Source organism: Takifugu flavidus, chromosome 15 (genome assembly GCF_003711565.1).
Source record: "Takifugu flavidus isolate HTHZ2018 chromosome 15, ASM371156v2, whole genome shotgun sequence".
In the NCBI taxonomy this organism is placed as follows: Eukaryota; Metazoa; Chordata; class Actinopteri; order Tetraodontiformes; family Tetraodontidae; genus Takifugu; species Takifugu flavidus.
In genome coordinates, this window is record NC_079534.1 from 13,286,013 (window position 1) to 13,303,101 (window position 17,089).

General features: G+C 45.7%; 2 protein-coding genes across 3 annotated transcripts in view; one reads left to right on the forward strand and one right to left on the reverse strand.

Moving 5' to 3' along the window:
* LOC130538561 (trichohyalin-like) overlaps nt 1-17,089 on the forward strand; it is a 121,946-nt gene that overhangs the window by 72,628 nt on the left and 32,229 nt on the right. The window lies entirely within an intron of this gene.
* agap3 (ArfGAP with GTPase domain, ankyrin repeat and PH domain 3) overlaps nt 1-17,089 on the reverse strand; it is a 52,869-nt gene that overhangs the window by 20,545 nt on the left and 15,235 nt on the right. The window contains 5 exon segments of the mRNA XM_057056257.1: nt 1,610-1,723; nt 1,726-1,758; nt 5,763-5,934; nt 7,670-7,774; nt 10,554-10,637. Coding sequence (XP_056912237.1) covers nt 1,610-1,723; nt 1,726-1,758; nt 5,763-5,934; nt 7,670-7,774; nt 10,554-10,637 — 508 coding nt within the window.

Consider the following 17,089-nt stretch of genomic DNA (forward strand, 5'->3'; position numbering starts at 1 on the left):
TTAATCAAAAAGCTGCACTCAATATTCAAGAGAGGCGACCGCGTCCGCTCCTGCCTTTGCTCTGTGGCTTTACAAATGAGGACGTTCTTTAAATAATACGGAGGTGGTTACCTGGCTAAGACGCATTCATTCTCTGGCGAAGCATCAATCTGCATCGCGTTGAACGTTAACCTGCAACCTTCGCCAAGGATAATGAGCGATTGGGTTGAGTCCCAACGACAAAACACGGGCCCCCTTCGCCGCCGAACACGCTCTATTGAGGATACATTAGTGTGGAAGGTGGGCGTGGCATCAAGTTTGGTTATTTCAATAGCCCCTTTAGGCAACGGATCATTGTTCGAAATTCTGCTTCTACATTTCCGATGCAAAACCCGGACCAGGAGGGGAAGTTTCGGACCCACAAAGACGTGGCGTTGAGCCCCCAAACGTCTGCACCGACTACGCACTGATTACAGACGCTCCTGCCCGAGGACCAGCGGCGTATCTATCATTTCTACTGCTCAGCTCATTTGCCCCACTCAGGCTCATTTGTGGTTACCTTAAGAGAAGCATGAAAATAATTGAGGAAAACAGAATAATGGGGAAAATTGCAGATCTGATTCAGTCGGAGACTCGGATGCTGGTTAATGAGCTATGAGAATATCGAGCGCATTTCAGTTTACCAAACATGGAAATGGGAAACGCGACGTCTCGACGTGGCGTTTAGGAACGTCCCGTTTGTCCTCTGTTGTCCAGCTGCTTAACCTTTTACTCACTTCCTCTCCCACCCCGAGAGCTCAGGCGTCGACAGCAGCGCACAAAAGAACGCTCGGGATGAACACACACCAAACACGCTCGCGCTCATTTATTTGAGGACCCCACGAATCTAAGTAATTCTGCTTTGGGGCGTGCTGCTGATGGGAGTCGGGGGTAGGGGGTGATGGAAGTGCCTGCGTCCAGGCAGAATTGATCGTTTGGCAGCTCCAAATGAGAGACAGGCTTGTCTGCGGAACCACGAGGGCCGTGCAGTTGGACTCCAGCAGCGCTCGTAAAGTGCGCTCTTTAAACTGCCGGGGCCCCTGGGAGCCCGTGGGGAGGGGGGGGAGCCGCCGCCGTGCTAATGAGAACTACCAGAGTGCAAACATGCATGGAAATGACTGTTATTCTGTTGATGTGCATTTAAGTGCTTTTTTACTGCCAACCACAAAGAGAGGGAAATAACTGGTGATGAATGGTGTCCCCAAAAAGCATTCATTTTCCTCTTCGGGAGAAAAGAGAGGAAAACAGATGAAGGGGTGGGGATGGGGGGGCACGACGGAAGGTAAAGACAAGATGGGGGGGTGGGTGTGTGTAGACATGCCTGGAGAATATATTACCGCACTTCGCTCAAGTACGGTGCCGTGTGACAAGTTGTAATGTGCCACACAACGACAAGTTAACCTTGACTCTTCCTTTTCTCTCAACCTCCGCCAACGAGCCGCAGAGGTCGCCGAGGTCACGGCGATCGCGAGCGCCTCGTGATGAAAATGAGGCCTCCGGCGCCTGTGGCCGCTGGATCGATTCCTTCCACGCGAGTGAATTTGGGTTTTAGATCTTTGCCGGGGTTCTGATTACGAGGGCAGGTTCTTACGTGCGCCGCTGCTCGTGCTGGTGTTGATGGCTTCATTCCACTGGTCGGCGCTGGACACGGAGAAGGAGCGCTGGTGCATTCCGTCTTTACTGCCGCCAAACGCCAGCCCGCCGTCTGGAGCGACGTGCTGCTGTTGGAGTGAGACGCCCCTGGGAATTAAGAGACAGAAACGACATTTTAAACCGACATTTCTGGTTAAAGAAGATTCTACAAACTGCTGCAGTTTTGTATTTCATGTGTTTTTTGGTGCGTCTGTGAAGCTGTTGCCATCTTATTTTTTCCACATCTCTCCGACACACACACACACAAACACAGACACAGCCCCTCGCTCCTCCGCCTCTGCCTCTAATTAGCCCTTAATTAACAAGATACACTCCGAACGCTAATTATCTCGCCTCATCCCTCTGACTGCCACATCGATCTCCACTGGCGTCAGCAGGAATTCTCTCCCTTACATCCAATCAGGCGAGCCACGGACGCCTGGCTCTCTTTACTAATTCATGGGTTAGGCTGCACCATGTGGGGTCCTTCCCTCCTGTTCACAAGCAGCCGCTACAACGTGCACTACCCGCTCTCGAACCCTTAGTCATTTGGGGGGGGGGGGGGGGGGGGGGGCAGACGTGCTCGAGCTGTAAAATCCTACCCAAAAAGATGCCATTTTTAATTAACATATGTGAACATATTGTGTGAAAGAAGAACTGCTTGTAAATTAAACGGAGACGCTAAAAAAAATGCAACTGTCGCCGTGTTTCGCTAGTTTTATTTAAACATCGGTGCAGATTTGGTGTTCTCTCATCTCCAGGTCTGACATGTTGAGGCCTTTTATGCAATAATTACAGAAAAATATCGTTTTTGTAGACTGAGCCCAGAATAAAAGGAAATACGGCGTGTGGGTCGGCTGTAAAGTAAACTAAGCGGCACGGGTGCTTGTTAGGATAATATGTCCTGCTCATTATCTAGAGTAATAAGTGTATCAAATTCACATAATCATGTCTAATTAGTATCAGTAATTATCTTGTTGGGACCAGGAATATTAATCTTCGGGTCCCAGAGGGGAGGGAGCAGAATCGCAGCGAGAATGGGAGAGAGAGCGAGGGAATCACGCTGAGGAGCAGCGACTAAATTAGCATGCAGAAATCAGAGCAGAGGGGGGGAGGGGGGGCAGGAGGAGGAGGAGGAGGGGGGGCAGGCAGAAGAGTACGAGAAACGGAACAAAAACAAAACTTTGCTTTAAAATAAAAAACAATGAATGAAGGGTGAGAAAATCTGCTCAAGAAGGATGCAAAGAAATGCTTCATTAACGAATAAATAAATCACAGAAGAAATATTTACAAATGCGATTTAACGGGGGAACTTTAGAGAGCCCGTATAATATAGCTAACTGTTTAATGGCACGGTGATTAAGAGCTAATTGTTTGTTTTCTACTATTCCATATGAAATTTGCCTCTGATGCCCTAAAATTGCACAAAGAAGCACAGAAAATAATACTGATAATACAAGTGAGCACGGACTGAAATTTAAAATTCAATAATCATATCTAATTGTCAAATTGGATGCTAATGATTAATGAATTATACATGGCTGTATCCATTAGTCCCCACAGACCAATCCTGCATAAAGGAGACGATAATGTAATTACAGTGGAGAAATAATCAGCTTGTGGCATTAAGAGAGCAGCTCCAGCCAGGCCTGACTGGTTTACAGTTTCACCAAATAGATACATGCAAATAGGGGTCAAAAAGATCCAGTTTGAAAGTGGTGCTAACTTTGCTGATCCTCAGGGCCACATGGGCCTTAAATACAAACGCAGCACGTACTGTTCGATTTCAAAAACCTTAAAACGTTTAGAAAGACAAAGCTCTGATGATGAGGCACAGAATATTTAGGATCCCATGTTCGTAAACCCCAAAAATGAAAAGGTCTAATAATAGCTTGATTTTCCTATTTTAGGAGACGCAAATCAAAAGGAAAGCTGCAACTCGGAGCAGATGCAAAGCCACATCTGGACGTAGCTGCTGCGATTACGCGCAGAACAAGCAGACGGTGAGCTCAACATCGAGAACACTTGTTAATGCACCTCACCACCCCCTAATGAAACTGACAGGAAGGCAACAAAGACTCATTAAAAGTATTTCTTTCGATATGACAAAAGACACATCACGTGTTTAGCGGGCTCTCCAGGCCGGGGTGTTAAGTAGAGGCGATGGATTAGCGGGTAGCAGCGCTGCCTCGCTCCTCATTTCTCTTTAGGCTGGGCCGTCAGAGGGTTGATGAGCCGTGGTGAGGCCTGACCCCTCCGTGGAGTTGTTGCCATTATGTACAAGTAGTGAGATAATGAAGCATTCATGGTAATGTGGGCCAGGCAGTGCATCATCTGTGCCTGTGTGGAATCTACAAACATCCCCCTGACCACCACTTAGACCCCCCCACCCTCACATTAATATTGCTTTTGAATAAAGCGTTTTTAGATACTGAAATATTGACATATTTGCTGTTTTAGCCTGACAGTTTTACTGATTTTCTGATCTTTGGGTCCTGTAAGGTGGTTTAATGGCCACACGATCTCTGACGCGCATATTCTGCTCGGAACAAAAGGGTTTCACCACATCTGGGCCGAGCACGGCTGAAAGTGGCGTGATTGTGTACATCTTCCTGCATTAAACCGAATAAAAATCTAAATCCAGGTCCTAGGATTGTGGTCATGATCACGTGGCGGGGTGGGGGGGCTAGCAGTTTCCACTCCCCCGCCTCTTGCATCTCTTTCTCTGATTGATTTAAAGTGACTGGGTCCATTAATACTTTGTACAGCGTGTCTGTCGCTGGTGACGCGGCAGGATGCATCATATATAAAATGGTTCCACTCAACAGCCAGCAAAGGACTCAAACCCGGGTCGCTCGGCGAGCTCGCCGGCGCACACGTTGGCTCATCTGCTCTGTCCTCTCATCCTCCTCATCTCCCCCAGCCACTCCTCCTCTCCTTCTCTCCACCGCTATCCCTCTTCTCCCAGTGATTATAAAGGTCTTTACATCTGAGGAACGAATGAATTACCCAACGCACAGACAAGGCTTGTGATTTGTGCGCTGTGAATGAAAAATTACCCCTTTGTTCCCTCCATCAATTGCATGTCTAATGAAATCAAAATCCCGATCACATCATCAGAAGAGGGTCCTTTACCCAAAGAGAGACCTGATGTGATTTGTAACCTTTCTTTTCCTAAGTGGAGATTAAGGCAAATCTCCCTCACATTGTTCCCTGATGCACACATTGATAGCAGCCGACGATCTCGGGGATTCGTCTTCCAGTTTCTGGCTAACAAATGACGGGAAGAAGCGACACCGAGCTGTCGGGCTGAGCGTGGAACAAATGATCTGTGTTCCCAAAACCTCGCCTGGCCTTTTCCCACCGTCGGTTAACCTTTGTTCCACGTCTTCTGCTCGGTAAACTTGTACGTCTTTCTGGGTTTTTTTACCCCGTTTGGCAGAAGCACCAGGAGGTCCCTGCTGCCCCGCCTTTGGTTCTGCGCTCACTGTCTGAGCGACGCCGCGGCAACAGGGAAGAACCCCCCCGCCTCTCCCCGCTCTAATTAGTTAATAACTCCTAACCCTAAAAACTAATCTCAGCAAATATTTATATCATAATATCTATATCAAATAGTTCCTCAAATGCAGCAATGTTTGAACACAACATCTAACTGACTGTTTCGCAATTTAGGTAATTAATTGATATCTCATATATGCTCATTAAGTCATCACTGTGTATAGGAGGCAGCTAATTTGCATGAAGGAACCATACAGAAAATAGATAATTAACCTGTTGGGACTCATTTTTATGATTAATTATAAATGGATGGCACAGAAAATTAGTACAGTAATAAACAACTAATTGAGTCACCATTATACCTGTTCAAACGAAACACTGAAGCCACGAAAGACAAGGAATCGCTTTTTTCCATTACATTTAACGAGCTTCCATCTGGACCAAAGCCGTTGTTTTTGGTTATTTAATCCGTTGAGACCGAGTATTTGTTTTCATTTAACCGCAGCGAGGAGCAAAAACAACCTGGATATCCGGTTACGCTTCCTTTTGAACAGTAAATGGTTTAAATTGTGCAAGAAGAGGCGGAAAAACTGCGACAGGACAGGAAGTCACACCTGCGTTCCCGATTCCCAGCTGCAGGCCGCTGCGATCCTTGGTGAGCCCGTTGGTTTTGGGGCTGGCGGTGGGGGCCACGGTGGCCACCGCTCGGGGAGGACGCTTCCCGGGAATCTTCACTGTCGTCCTCAGCAAATCAATCTCCTTCCCGTGCACGTTCTGCATATAGTCCTGCACAACATTATAACATGGAACGTTAGGGAATTAGGAAACACTCCGGGAAAAACAGAGGCAAAGAAAAATGCTTGGAACGCATGGGATCGTTTGGGATCTAAGGTGGGATCCAGCAGCAGTGGTCTTGTGTCTGGACACTGTTGGAATCCACATATTTCCACACGCGCCCATCAGTTGAGGGAGCTGATCGCTCACAGCAGACTAGTACGAGCCCAGGAATTGTGGAGGAAAAACAAATTAAAACTCCATTCAATTTCCATCCCCATTAGTCACAACCCGTCCCAGACCCTCCACGAAGGGTTGGTGTCAGTGGAAAAATGATGGTGGAGCCATTACGCATCACCTGTGCCTACGCTGTCTCGCTAAATAGCAGAAATGTTGGGCTTAATGATTGCAAACAGTCTCATTCTCTTTCAATTTGCCCATTTGATTTGCTTCAAAGTGGCTACTACCCGAATGTGGGAAGCCAAGGTGAAAATCATTGGGCTCAGCAGAAAAACACCCAGACAGAGGCGGGCTCGGCCTCCGCCGTCCCCCCACTGGCTCCGCTGCTTTATTACCGTGTCATAAAGCACTCATTTCTTTCCCAAGCCTCTCCGCTAATTACCCAGTGAGCGCTCTCATTTCATTTTATTGCTGGAATTAACAGCCAGATCGAAGCGTGCAAAGCTATTAAGATGTGTGATTAAGCCACATTCAATTAGTTTCTACAAACAATTTAATTGATGTAGCAGATAGAATTAACAGAAGGTGATTGTGTGGATGGCTTGGCTGACTGCGAAATTAAAGGTTCCTGTCTTCAGTCTGCCTGCCTCCCTCTCTCTGTTCCCCAATCTCTCTACCCCCTTTTCTTCTTCTCTGCTCCGCTGCTCTAAATGAGACGGAGTTGTTACCGCGCTAATGCAACCGTCTCCCTCACTTCACCCCTCTCCCGGAGTCAACGGATTCACAGATTCGCAGATCGCCCTGATGACCTGTAGCAGCTGCGGCGACCGGGGCCTGTTCAGTCGATTGCATACATCAGCGTAGCAAAGCTAATAACCGCTTGTAAATTAAATCACTAACACAGTCGGAGCAACGAGGGCGCGCTCAGGGGGTGCGCTTAACCCGCTCCTTTAGATGCAAACTGTTGATCACGCCTCTTATTTGACTTTGTTTGAAAGACGCCAACAGCTAATGGCGGCGAGGAGCATTTCAGAGCGATAAAAGGAGGAAGTGGAGGCATTTTGGAGCGAGATGGGCGTTTTTGACACTGGCACCTGGCTCCTGAGCTGCCAGGCAGCCAAGTGTTTAAGAGGTATTAGCGGCCCAGTGGGATCCTGACAAAGATGGATGTGGGAGGCCGCTCAGGCTTCGCTGCCATGCGGCGAGAACCATTATAAATACAAGGCAGCGCGGAGTCCGGGCGCGGCGAGCACGCCGCCGTACAGGCATGTCTCCATTAGGCTGGGCTGGAGATGGACACCACAGGGGGGTGCAGGGATGACCACCGGGGCACCCTGTTCTTTAATACCAAGCTTTGAAATCACAGGCTTTGCTAATAGAGCTCTTATATACAGTGATAAATCTCTACCAGCCTGTGGGACTGTGATCCATTTTATTACAGCGAGGGGGAAAAGGCCAACATCAAAAGCTCCAGCTTGCATCCTGGAGTACAAACGCGATGTAACACACACTTAAAAGACGGTTGCAAAACTGAGGAAATGCAAGAGAAGGTGGGTGAACGACTCACATGTAAACTGGGATGGTAAGTGAGGACGCCGTTATCGCACAGCGTGACATATTTCTTTTTCCACTCCTTGTTGAGAGATTTGCCACTCCGCTTCAGAAGGATTCCCTGGAAGAGATAAGGCACGGCAGTCAGCGCCCGCTCCTCTCCGAGCAGCGGGGTGGAGGATATGAGCCGTCGTGAATGTTAAATAACATAAACCAGCGCTCGCATTGTCAGCACAGATTTGTGACACGTTGCAAAGAAAACAAATATTAAACCGCATTCGACGGGTGTGATTTCATTAAATCCTAGGTTAGATTCCCGGAGACCATCCGAACCGGCCAAGTTCCCTTTGGCTCCAAAGAATGGAAGACAATCCAATTTGCCAGACCCCCTCCCTGCATTCATACACATAACATGCCGAACTCTGGGAGACCTCTCAATCCGGGGATTAGGGAGTGTGATCTCCCCTCTTCAAAGACCGCTCGGCCCTTATTCCATTCTACTTTATCTTCAGAGGCTTTTTAAGGCTTCAGATGGTTTCCTTATCTGCTGAGTAAATCCACTGGTAAACAATGCAGTTCCTCCGCTGGAGGTGGCCAAACGCTGCTGAGTGCAAGGGCCAGGAGGCTCTCCGGGGTTAAACAGTGAGGAGGGGCACGCTTAATTAGGGGATTAAGCAGGGGTAATGTTTGTGCTTTTACAGCCAGGGCCTGTATTTTGTGTGTGTGTGTGGGTGGGTGTGTGTGTGTGTGTGTGGGTGTGAGCTGGGCCTGGCCTGCAGGCTTTAATCCTGATTAACACATCAGGCACCGCCGACCTTCGGCGACCTGGGCACCAGGCTGTTTGCCGACAATCATCCTAATCTGATCCCCGACTCATGTGCATGCGTGTGCAGTGTGTGTGTGTGTGTGTGTGTGTGTGTGTGTGTGTGTGTGTGTGTTGGGGGTCCAACTGTGTTTTATCCCAGTTATATTATTAAACCCACCGTTGACTGTTTACAACTTAATCTAACAAAGATACATCAAACTTGATGTCAAATAAATATGATTATTTTTACCTATACATTTGAGCCACTGTTTATTCAGGCACCACTACTACTAATAATATAGTGATTTTATACTAAATAGGAAAATTAAATAATGCAGATTATTTCAGTAAATAATATGCAAATAGTTATTGTTTATATTCATACTGGGCCACAAATATTGTTCATTTTATTTTAAATCAACCCTTCAGATCTCCAGCCAGTAAGTTGCTGACTGTCCAGACTCTCCTCAATATGGTCAATAAAATAAATGTAAACACTTTTAAATGGCTCCCTAATCATATAAAGTAAATGATCCAGTCAAAGGGCCTCTGGCGACCTTCTAATACATGTTTTACAAGCAAATGTGCCGTTCATCTCATGGTTTAACTGAAGCATAAATAAATCTATACACAATCAGTCTGGACCTTCACACATTCGGAGGTGTTCGCCAAATCAATAAAGATATTAAGACGACGGTGTTGAAATCATTACGAGTGCAGACGGATTTCTGTAGGTTCTGTTTGGGCGCTTCTGGCCTCCGCGCCGCTCCGGAGGAGCACCGAGGAGCGGTCGGAGGCAGCGGGACCGAATCGTTGGGTCGTTTCAGCACACCGGGGTGTGTCCACCTGACTCATGGTGCGTCCACGCAACTGCCGCATCCACACAGAGGCGATGGCGGCTCTCGCTCCTTTTGTGGGAGGAGCAGCGGCGAAGCGGCGCCCTGCCACGGCGGCTGACTGATAGCTGCTCTTTTTGACAGGCCTCGGAGAGGACGGGAGAAGTGTGTGTCGGCGCCTGCATGTGGAGCTGGGGGGGTTGATGATGGGACAAGAATGCGCTCGGCACTGAGGAGCCATCGACAGCTACTGAGTGCATTGTTATCCTCTTTTTTTTTTTTTTTTTTTACAGGAGGGGGTCGGGGGAGGAGGGGGAGGAGGGGTCTGTAATCTGACCCGATGGGGCAGAAGGGCAGAGGGGAGTGGTAATTAAGCACACATTGGCACTTTGATCTCCTTGATTGTGCGTTTGACTACCCTGGAGATCAGCAAGTCACCCCCAGCGTGATGCCCCCCACCCCCATAAACAGAGAGAGCACAGGCTCGAGTTGTGAAAAGTTTCTGTTGTACTGAGGAAAAGCTAACCGGGCTAACGTTACACCGCTATAATGAAGGAGATAACGGCAGAACTCTCCACCCACCAGGCTTGTTATCATCTCCAGGAAATGAACAAATCTGGGAAATCAATACTAATACTCATCTATGGCTTAATGCCCATTTTTAATCATCAATATTCTCTTAATGATAGTTAATATGAATTAATACGACACCTTTCAAAACAGTCCATTCTGCTCAAGTGTTGGGGTTTCGAATAAAGATGACCTGTTATATAGGCTTCCATGATATTACACATAAAGGTGATTTTAGACCTGACAATAAACTGCAATATACATAAAATAACTGCTGTAAACTGCTGTTTCAAATGGTTCACAAGTTATCAGGCCCCCATAATTTTAATCTGAGAAAAACACAACATGGATAATTGTTACATCAGGTATTTGGACATAATTCTAAATCTTAAAATTAACTAGAGTTTTGTCACTTTTGAGGTACACAAACAGAGATATTTGATTCTTAAGACCTTTCTGATCATGTGTGAAACCTGTTTCATCTTCTTCGGGTGATTGATTCAGCATGTTTGTTGTGTCATGTCGCCATCTAGCGGTCACAACTACACATAACACCCTAAAAACCCAAATTGGTCTACAGTGATGGGCACTGACTTTCTACACATCCTATTAAAAAAAATCACTTCACTAGAGAAAATAGAAATACTTACCAGGGAAATGTGGGGGTAAAAATAGGTAAATGTGCTCACCTGTTTGATAGGTATGGCCCTTCCACTGCCTATGCTGTCTGTTTTACTGTCAACGCTCTTTGCTTGCTCACTGGCTTTCCGTGACTGCAAGAAAACAAGAACCACAGTCAGCGACCGGAGACACATTCACGATAAAGCAGAGAGAGGGATTTCACGGGGAGTGAGGTGAGGTTGTGGGGCGTAGTGGTGTGTGCTGGTGTGTGTGTGGGGGCGAGAAAATCTGGGGGCAGAAGGTGAGGGTGAGGGCTTGTGTGGAGAAACTCAATATTGCCAAAAAATAAAAATAAAAAAGACACAAAAATGAAATAAATAGAGTCTCAAAAGAAGCTTGAAATCAACAGACAAGCAGACCAGCGCAACAAACAGCAGTAACACCGACGTGCAAGATTTTCCAAAAAAAAAAGAAACTACGGAGACCAAACCAAGACTGCACCAGACACATCTCAACACAGAGGAGACCGAGGACAACCACACATCGAGTCATGACTCAGTCCTGAAACCCTTTTAGGTGATCCGTCCCTCTGTCCGAGGCCCAGAGCGGGCCTCGAGTGGAGCCGCGCTTTCAGCTGCACCTTTAGCATAGTTAGCCTTTGGTTGCATTTTAAAAACATTGGAATTCATCACAGGTTAAAGGGGAAGAAGGAAAAAATGGTTAATGTAAATTGAGTAAAAGCACTTGGCGTCATGTGACCCTGCAAAACCTGGTGGGGGATAAAAATCATTAAACAAAACCAGAAAATTAGCACGATTCAGCATCAAAGCAGTAAAGGAGCGTGAACATTTCCCCTGGAACCTGCGGGTCGAAAGGCTTCGTCAGTTCAAGCTTTCAATAAAACCAGTTAATCAGTTAAAAACCAACAACTTTTCCCTCCCAGAACAAATAAAGAGGTGAAACACAGTGACAGACGTGTGTGAATGGTCTCATTCAGAACATGAGAGATGTCCAGTCACCAATGAGAAGAAGTGAGTCTCGGGCCAAGTAAACCGACTCCGTGGTTGGTATTTTTGCAACATTTTATTTTGTTTTTAATGATGACTTGTTTAGCTTCTATACAGACACCATACAAAGCAAGTCACAAATTCACTTCAAAATAGTCAACAGATTGAGCCAAACATTGCAGTTCCCACAAAATATAGGGTGGACAATAAAGGCATTATTTGATATACTCCTTTATATGTATGTACTTTGTTTTTTATAGAGTACCATTGTAAATAAAATACAATACAAGATATACAGCAGTCTATATTTTTGTCAATCCGTCCATGATAGAAAAGCGATTATGCAAGAGATCATAATCTGTGTACCAAACCCAAGCTGAGAGAACCAAATAAATATTAAGAAAACACAAATGAATGTGCAAAAATAACTTAATAAATTAAGGGAAAATAAAGTAAATTAAACTACATTCATACAAGTCGGTGCAACCCAGTTTCATTTCTTGGCAATTTCCAGGACAAGAGCTCAGTCAACCCCCTCAAACTCTACCCTGACTTTTATGAAGGCCTTCATAAAAATTACCTCATCTAAAACACCCCTGTGAAAATACTTTCATTTCAGATTTTCATTCGATTCGGTGACACTCGCTGGAGAAAAGAAAAAGGAGGAACCAATTGAAAACACAGACCGAGCGGATGCGGGACGAAGCTAAAAGGACGAACACAAACACGACTTGGCACCTCGAGTCCTTGAGTCCTCGTTTATGGCAAAGGCAGTGTGATGTCATGTGCGGAAAGGCCGAGTCCTTTGGGCGGCAGGAAAGCAGTTCCAAGAGTGACTTGACTGTACAGCGTGTTGTCGTGTGGGATGTCTGAATGAATGTGTGTGTGTGTGTGTGGGGGCGAGAAAATCTGGGGGCAGAAGGTGAGGGTGAGGGCTTGTGTGGAGAAACTCAATATTGCCAAAAAATAAAAATAAAAAAGACACAAAAATGAAATAAATAGAGTCTCAAAAGAAGCTTGAAATCAACAGACAAGCAGACCAGCGCAACAAACAGCAGTAACACCGACGTGCAAGATTTTCCAAAAAAAAAAGAAACTACGGAGACCAAACCAAGACTGCACCAGACACATCTCAACACAGAGGAGACCGAGGACAACCACACATCGAGTCATGACTCAGTCCTGAAACCCTTTTAGGTGATCCGTCCCTCTGTCTGAGGCCCAGAGCGGGCCTCGAGTGGAGCCGCGCTTTCAGCTGCACCTTTAGCATAGTTAGCCTTTGGTTGCATTTTAAAAACATTGGAATTCATCACAGGTTAAAGGGGAAGAAGGAAAAAATGGTTAATGTAAATTGAGTAAAAGCACTTGGCGTCATGTGACCCTGCAAAACCTGGTGGGGGATAAAAATCATTAAACAAAACCAGAAAATTAGCACGATTCAGCATCAAAGCAGTAAAGGAGCGTGAACATTTCCCCTGGAACCTGCGGGTCGAAAGGCTTCGTCAGTTCAAGCTTTCAATAAAACCAGTTAATCAGTTAAAAACCAACAACTTTTCCCTCCCAGAACAAATAAAGAGGTGAAACACAGTGACAGACGTGTGTGAATGGTCTCATTCAGAACATGAGAGATGTCCAGTCACCAATGAGAAGAAGTGAGTCTCGGGCCAAGTAAACCGACTCCGTGGTTGGTATTTTTGCAACATTTTATTTTGTTTTTAATGATGACTTGTTTAGCTTCTATACAGACACCATACAAAGCAAGTCACAAATTCACTTCAAAATAGTCAACAGATTGAGCCAAACATTGCAGTTCCCACAAAATATAGGGTGGACAATAAAGGCATTATTTGATATACTCCTTTATATGTATGTACTTTGTTTTTTATAGAGTACCATTGTAAATAAAATACAATACAAGATATACAGCAGTCTATATTTTTGTCAATCCGTCCATGATAGAAAAGCGATTATGCAAGAGATCATAATCTGTGTACCAAACCCAAGCTGAGAGAACCAAATAAATATTAAGAAAACACAAATGAATGTGCAAAAATAACTTAATAAATTAAGGGAAAATAAAGTAAATTAAACTACATTCATACAAGTCGGTGCAACCCAGTTTCATTTCTTGGCAATTTCCAGGACAAGAGCTCAGTCAACCCCCTCAAACTCTACCCTGACTTTTATGAAGGCCTTCATAAAAATTACCTCATCTAAAACACCCCTGTGAAAATACTTTCATTTCAGATTTTCATTCGATTCGGTGACACTCGCTGGAGAAAAGAAAAAGGAGGAACCAATTGAAAACACAGACCGAGCGGATGCGGGACGAAGCTAAAAGGACGAACACAAACACGACTTGGCACCTCGAGTCCTTGAGTCCTCGTTTATGGCAAAGGCAGTGTGATGTCATGTGCGGAAAGGCCGAGTCCTTTGGGCGGCAGGAAAGCAGTTCCAAGAGTGACTTGACTGTACAGCGTGTTGTCGTGTGGGATGTCTGAATGAATGTGTGTGTGTGTGTGTGTGTGTGTGTGAGGGGTGGGCATTTCCAAAAGAGTCCCTACAGTCAGTCTCACAGTCTGATTTGAGCAGCGTCGAACACTCAAACTTGACGCAACGTCCTACAGTTCTGTGAAATGCAAGTTTTAGGGCTTCCCCTGAATACCGGGAAGCATCGGGGGCCGAAGCTGCAAGAAGCCGCAAGTCCTCAATAAATTATCTCTCCTCTATCAGGACTGGCAAAGCAGGGGGACTCTTTTATTTTAGAAAACAAAACAGCACACTCTTCTAATTCGGAAGGAGTTGGAAAGCCCTTTTTGATGAGGAAAGGTTGGAAACAGAAGCACAAATCTGCAAATATTGAAAAACAGTGTCAAATGATTATTATTATATTTAAACTGGTCTGTTTTGGTTGTGTTTTTGACTTACACACGGAGATCCGGGGACTTAAAAGCACGAAATTGCCAAACAAATGGTGAACACTGAAAATATATGAACGTGAACAAATGGGTGGGATGGGACTGGAGTATAAAAATGATGCTGGATTAATTTAAGATCCTATACAGTGTGCTTTTCAACACAAAAAGCGACGGGTCACCCCAAGAGGAAACCACAGACATATTACAAAAGGCTGTTTACAGCTTTTCACTATGGAAGCACTCGGAAAGAATAATCTAGACTCTAGTGACACCTAGCGGCCACAGGCGGCCATGACAACTGCACTGAAATGACGGTGATGAAAATGATGACGTGGTAAAAAGACGGCGTGATAAGATTTTAAATTCTATTTTTATTTTATTTGCTTAAAAAATACCTTGCAAAACTAATCAATAATGGAAAAACCTCTTCTTATATCTGCGTACGTTTGGAGGGGTGGGGGGAAAAATCAAAACTTTCAAGGATTTTTCACGATTTCAAGAGTCCCGATGCCAGTGCCACAACAGTGACAAATATTGACAATTCTGTCTCCAGTAGTTTTAGTAATTCATTTCTCATGATGATGATCTGTGAAAGCTCTTCTGTTACGATTAGGGCATATATATATGTTTGCTTTTTTTTTTTTAAAATGAACATTGGGGAGCTACTTACAAACACATCAATGTTTATTTAAAATGGGAAAAGCTGGGAACGGGACATTTTTTGTTGTTGTTTTGTATCATGACACGGTCGGTGCTGCGAGTCTTCCTCTCCTGAGCCCACTGCACTTTTCAAGTCTCACTGAAGAAAAGTCGACATGGCCCACTTTTCTTTCTGCCTCCTCCTCCTCCTCCCTCACCCTCCCGCCGCCCACCCTTGGCTCGCTGCTCCTCAGAAGGTCATGAGCTGAAACTCCCGCTCGGCTTGCCACTCCGGCACCCACACCGGGTAGGTGGCGTGCTTCGGCATCTCCATGACGCGGACAGGGAGAGGCTCATTTCTCTGGTGGACATGGTTAGTCACTACCTAGCGGGGGGAAGGGAGACAACAAGGGGAGCTAGCACACAGCCTGTACTGCTCAGAGGCCACAAAGGCTGCGGCCTCCACAACAGCTGGGGTGACAGGGTGAATGCAGAAGGAGGAGGAGGAGGAGGAGGGAACAGATGGGGAGTGAGGGGAGGGATGGGCGAGGGAGGAAGGTGAGACAGGAGTTTGAGAGGGCAGAAGAAAGGGGGAAATGGGGTTGCGCAGGTGGGAAGGAGGGTTCTTTCATGCCCCTTTTCCACAGCATGGACCCTACTCATCGCAGCTCAACTTGCCCCAGTTTATGTGGTACTTTGGTACCACCTTGTTGCTAGGGGGATAGTAAATACGACATAAAATAGTGCAAATTTTTAAAAAAAATCATCCCTTGATCATAGCTGACGTGTTAGCAACGACCTGCTGCAACATTTGAGGAGCCTCTGTAGCTTCTGCACCATGTTCTACCACCATTGTCGGTGGGGGGAGCGTTGCTTTTCCACTCCAGTGTCCTCAGGTCACTTGTGTCTCATTACAGAGCTTTTCCCCTCACTTATTTAAGCTAGCCATGGAATTCAGCCTCTACTTTTGGAAAGCTCTGCGTCCTTATTGTGGCAAACAGCCACACACCAACACGAACATTCGTGCACTTTCCCACAGGGTTGCTATGACAACCGGCAATGGTAAAATTACATTATACTGGCAGTGGAAAGTTGAGTAAGAGAGACGATGCAGTGAAAAGGGGAAAGGGGGGGGTGTAATCTCACTTGGCCTGGTCTCTGCCTTTAAAGCTTAAAAAGTCCGGGAGGAAATTTTAAACTCTCGGAAAGCGTGTGAAAGGCTGACTCAGCTAATTCAGCTAAAAGCGCGCGTCGGGTTTTTTCTCTGTTCATCCTGGTATCGGTTCAGGCCTTTGAGGATGAATTTTGGCAGAGTTTCTGTCCACTTTCCTAGAATCGATAAGGCAGAGGTCTGGCTGTGTAAGATGAAAAATCTAAGCAGCAAGAGAGAGAGCTGGTGTCAGAGAGAGGAGGGAGGAGGAAGGGGGGGATGGACTGGGTAGAAGAAGAGGGTAAAGGCTACAAGTAAAAGACAAGCATAGGACAGCTGAGGAAATTAGAGTGGTTAGTACACACACAGGCTATTTTGTTGGAGCAAAGGGCAAATAACAACAGGACACAGGGTCAAGAGCAGGCAGACAGGGGTCAGGACACTAGTGTGCTCTATAATCTTGGGCTCTGGAAATTTGTGGATTTAGGCCAGAGAAGAAGTGATTCAACTGGGGGATTATGGGCTGGATGACTGGTTTGTATTGCGATTTTTTTTTTAATTTTTTTTTTAATTTTTTAAATCTGGAACCTGGCTGTACGTGGCTTTATTGTTTTCGGTTTTGGCTGGCTCGGACTTTGGCTTGTTGGGGCAGGAGATGTGGGAATTTGACGCTGCTGTCTCTCTTCAAGAGAGAGAGATCACTGCAAAGAAAGGATCTAGTAAAAATAAGAAGAAAAAAAACAACGAGGGCAAGTCAAAGACTTGGACAGAGTGCCCGAACGAGGCAAGGTTTAAGGTGAAAAATCAAATCCATGCGCAGTTTCATCCAATTAGGAAAGAAAAAATGGACATGATAAGAGTTTCCACAGTGCTTATTTTTGATCATTTTT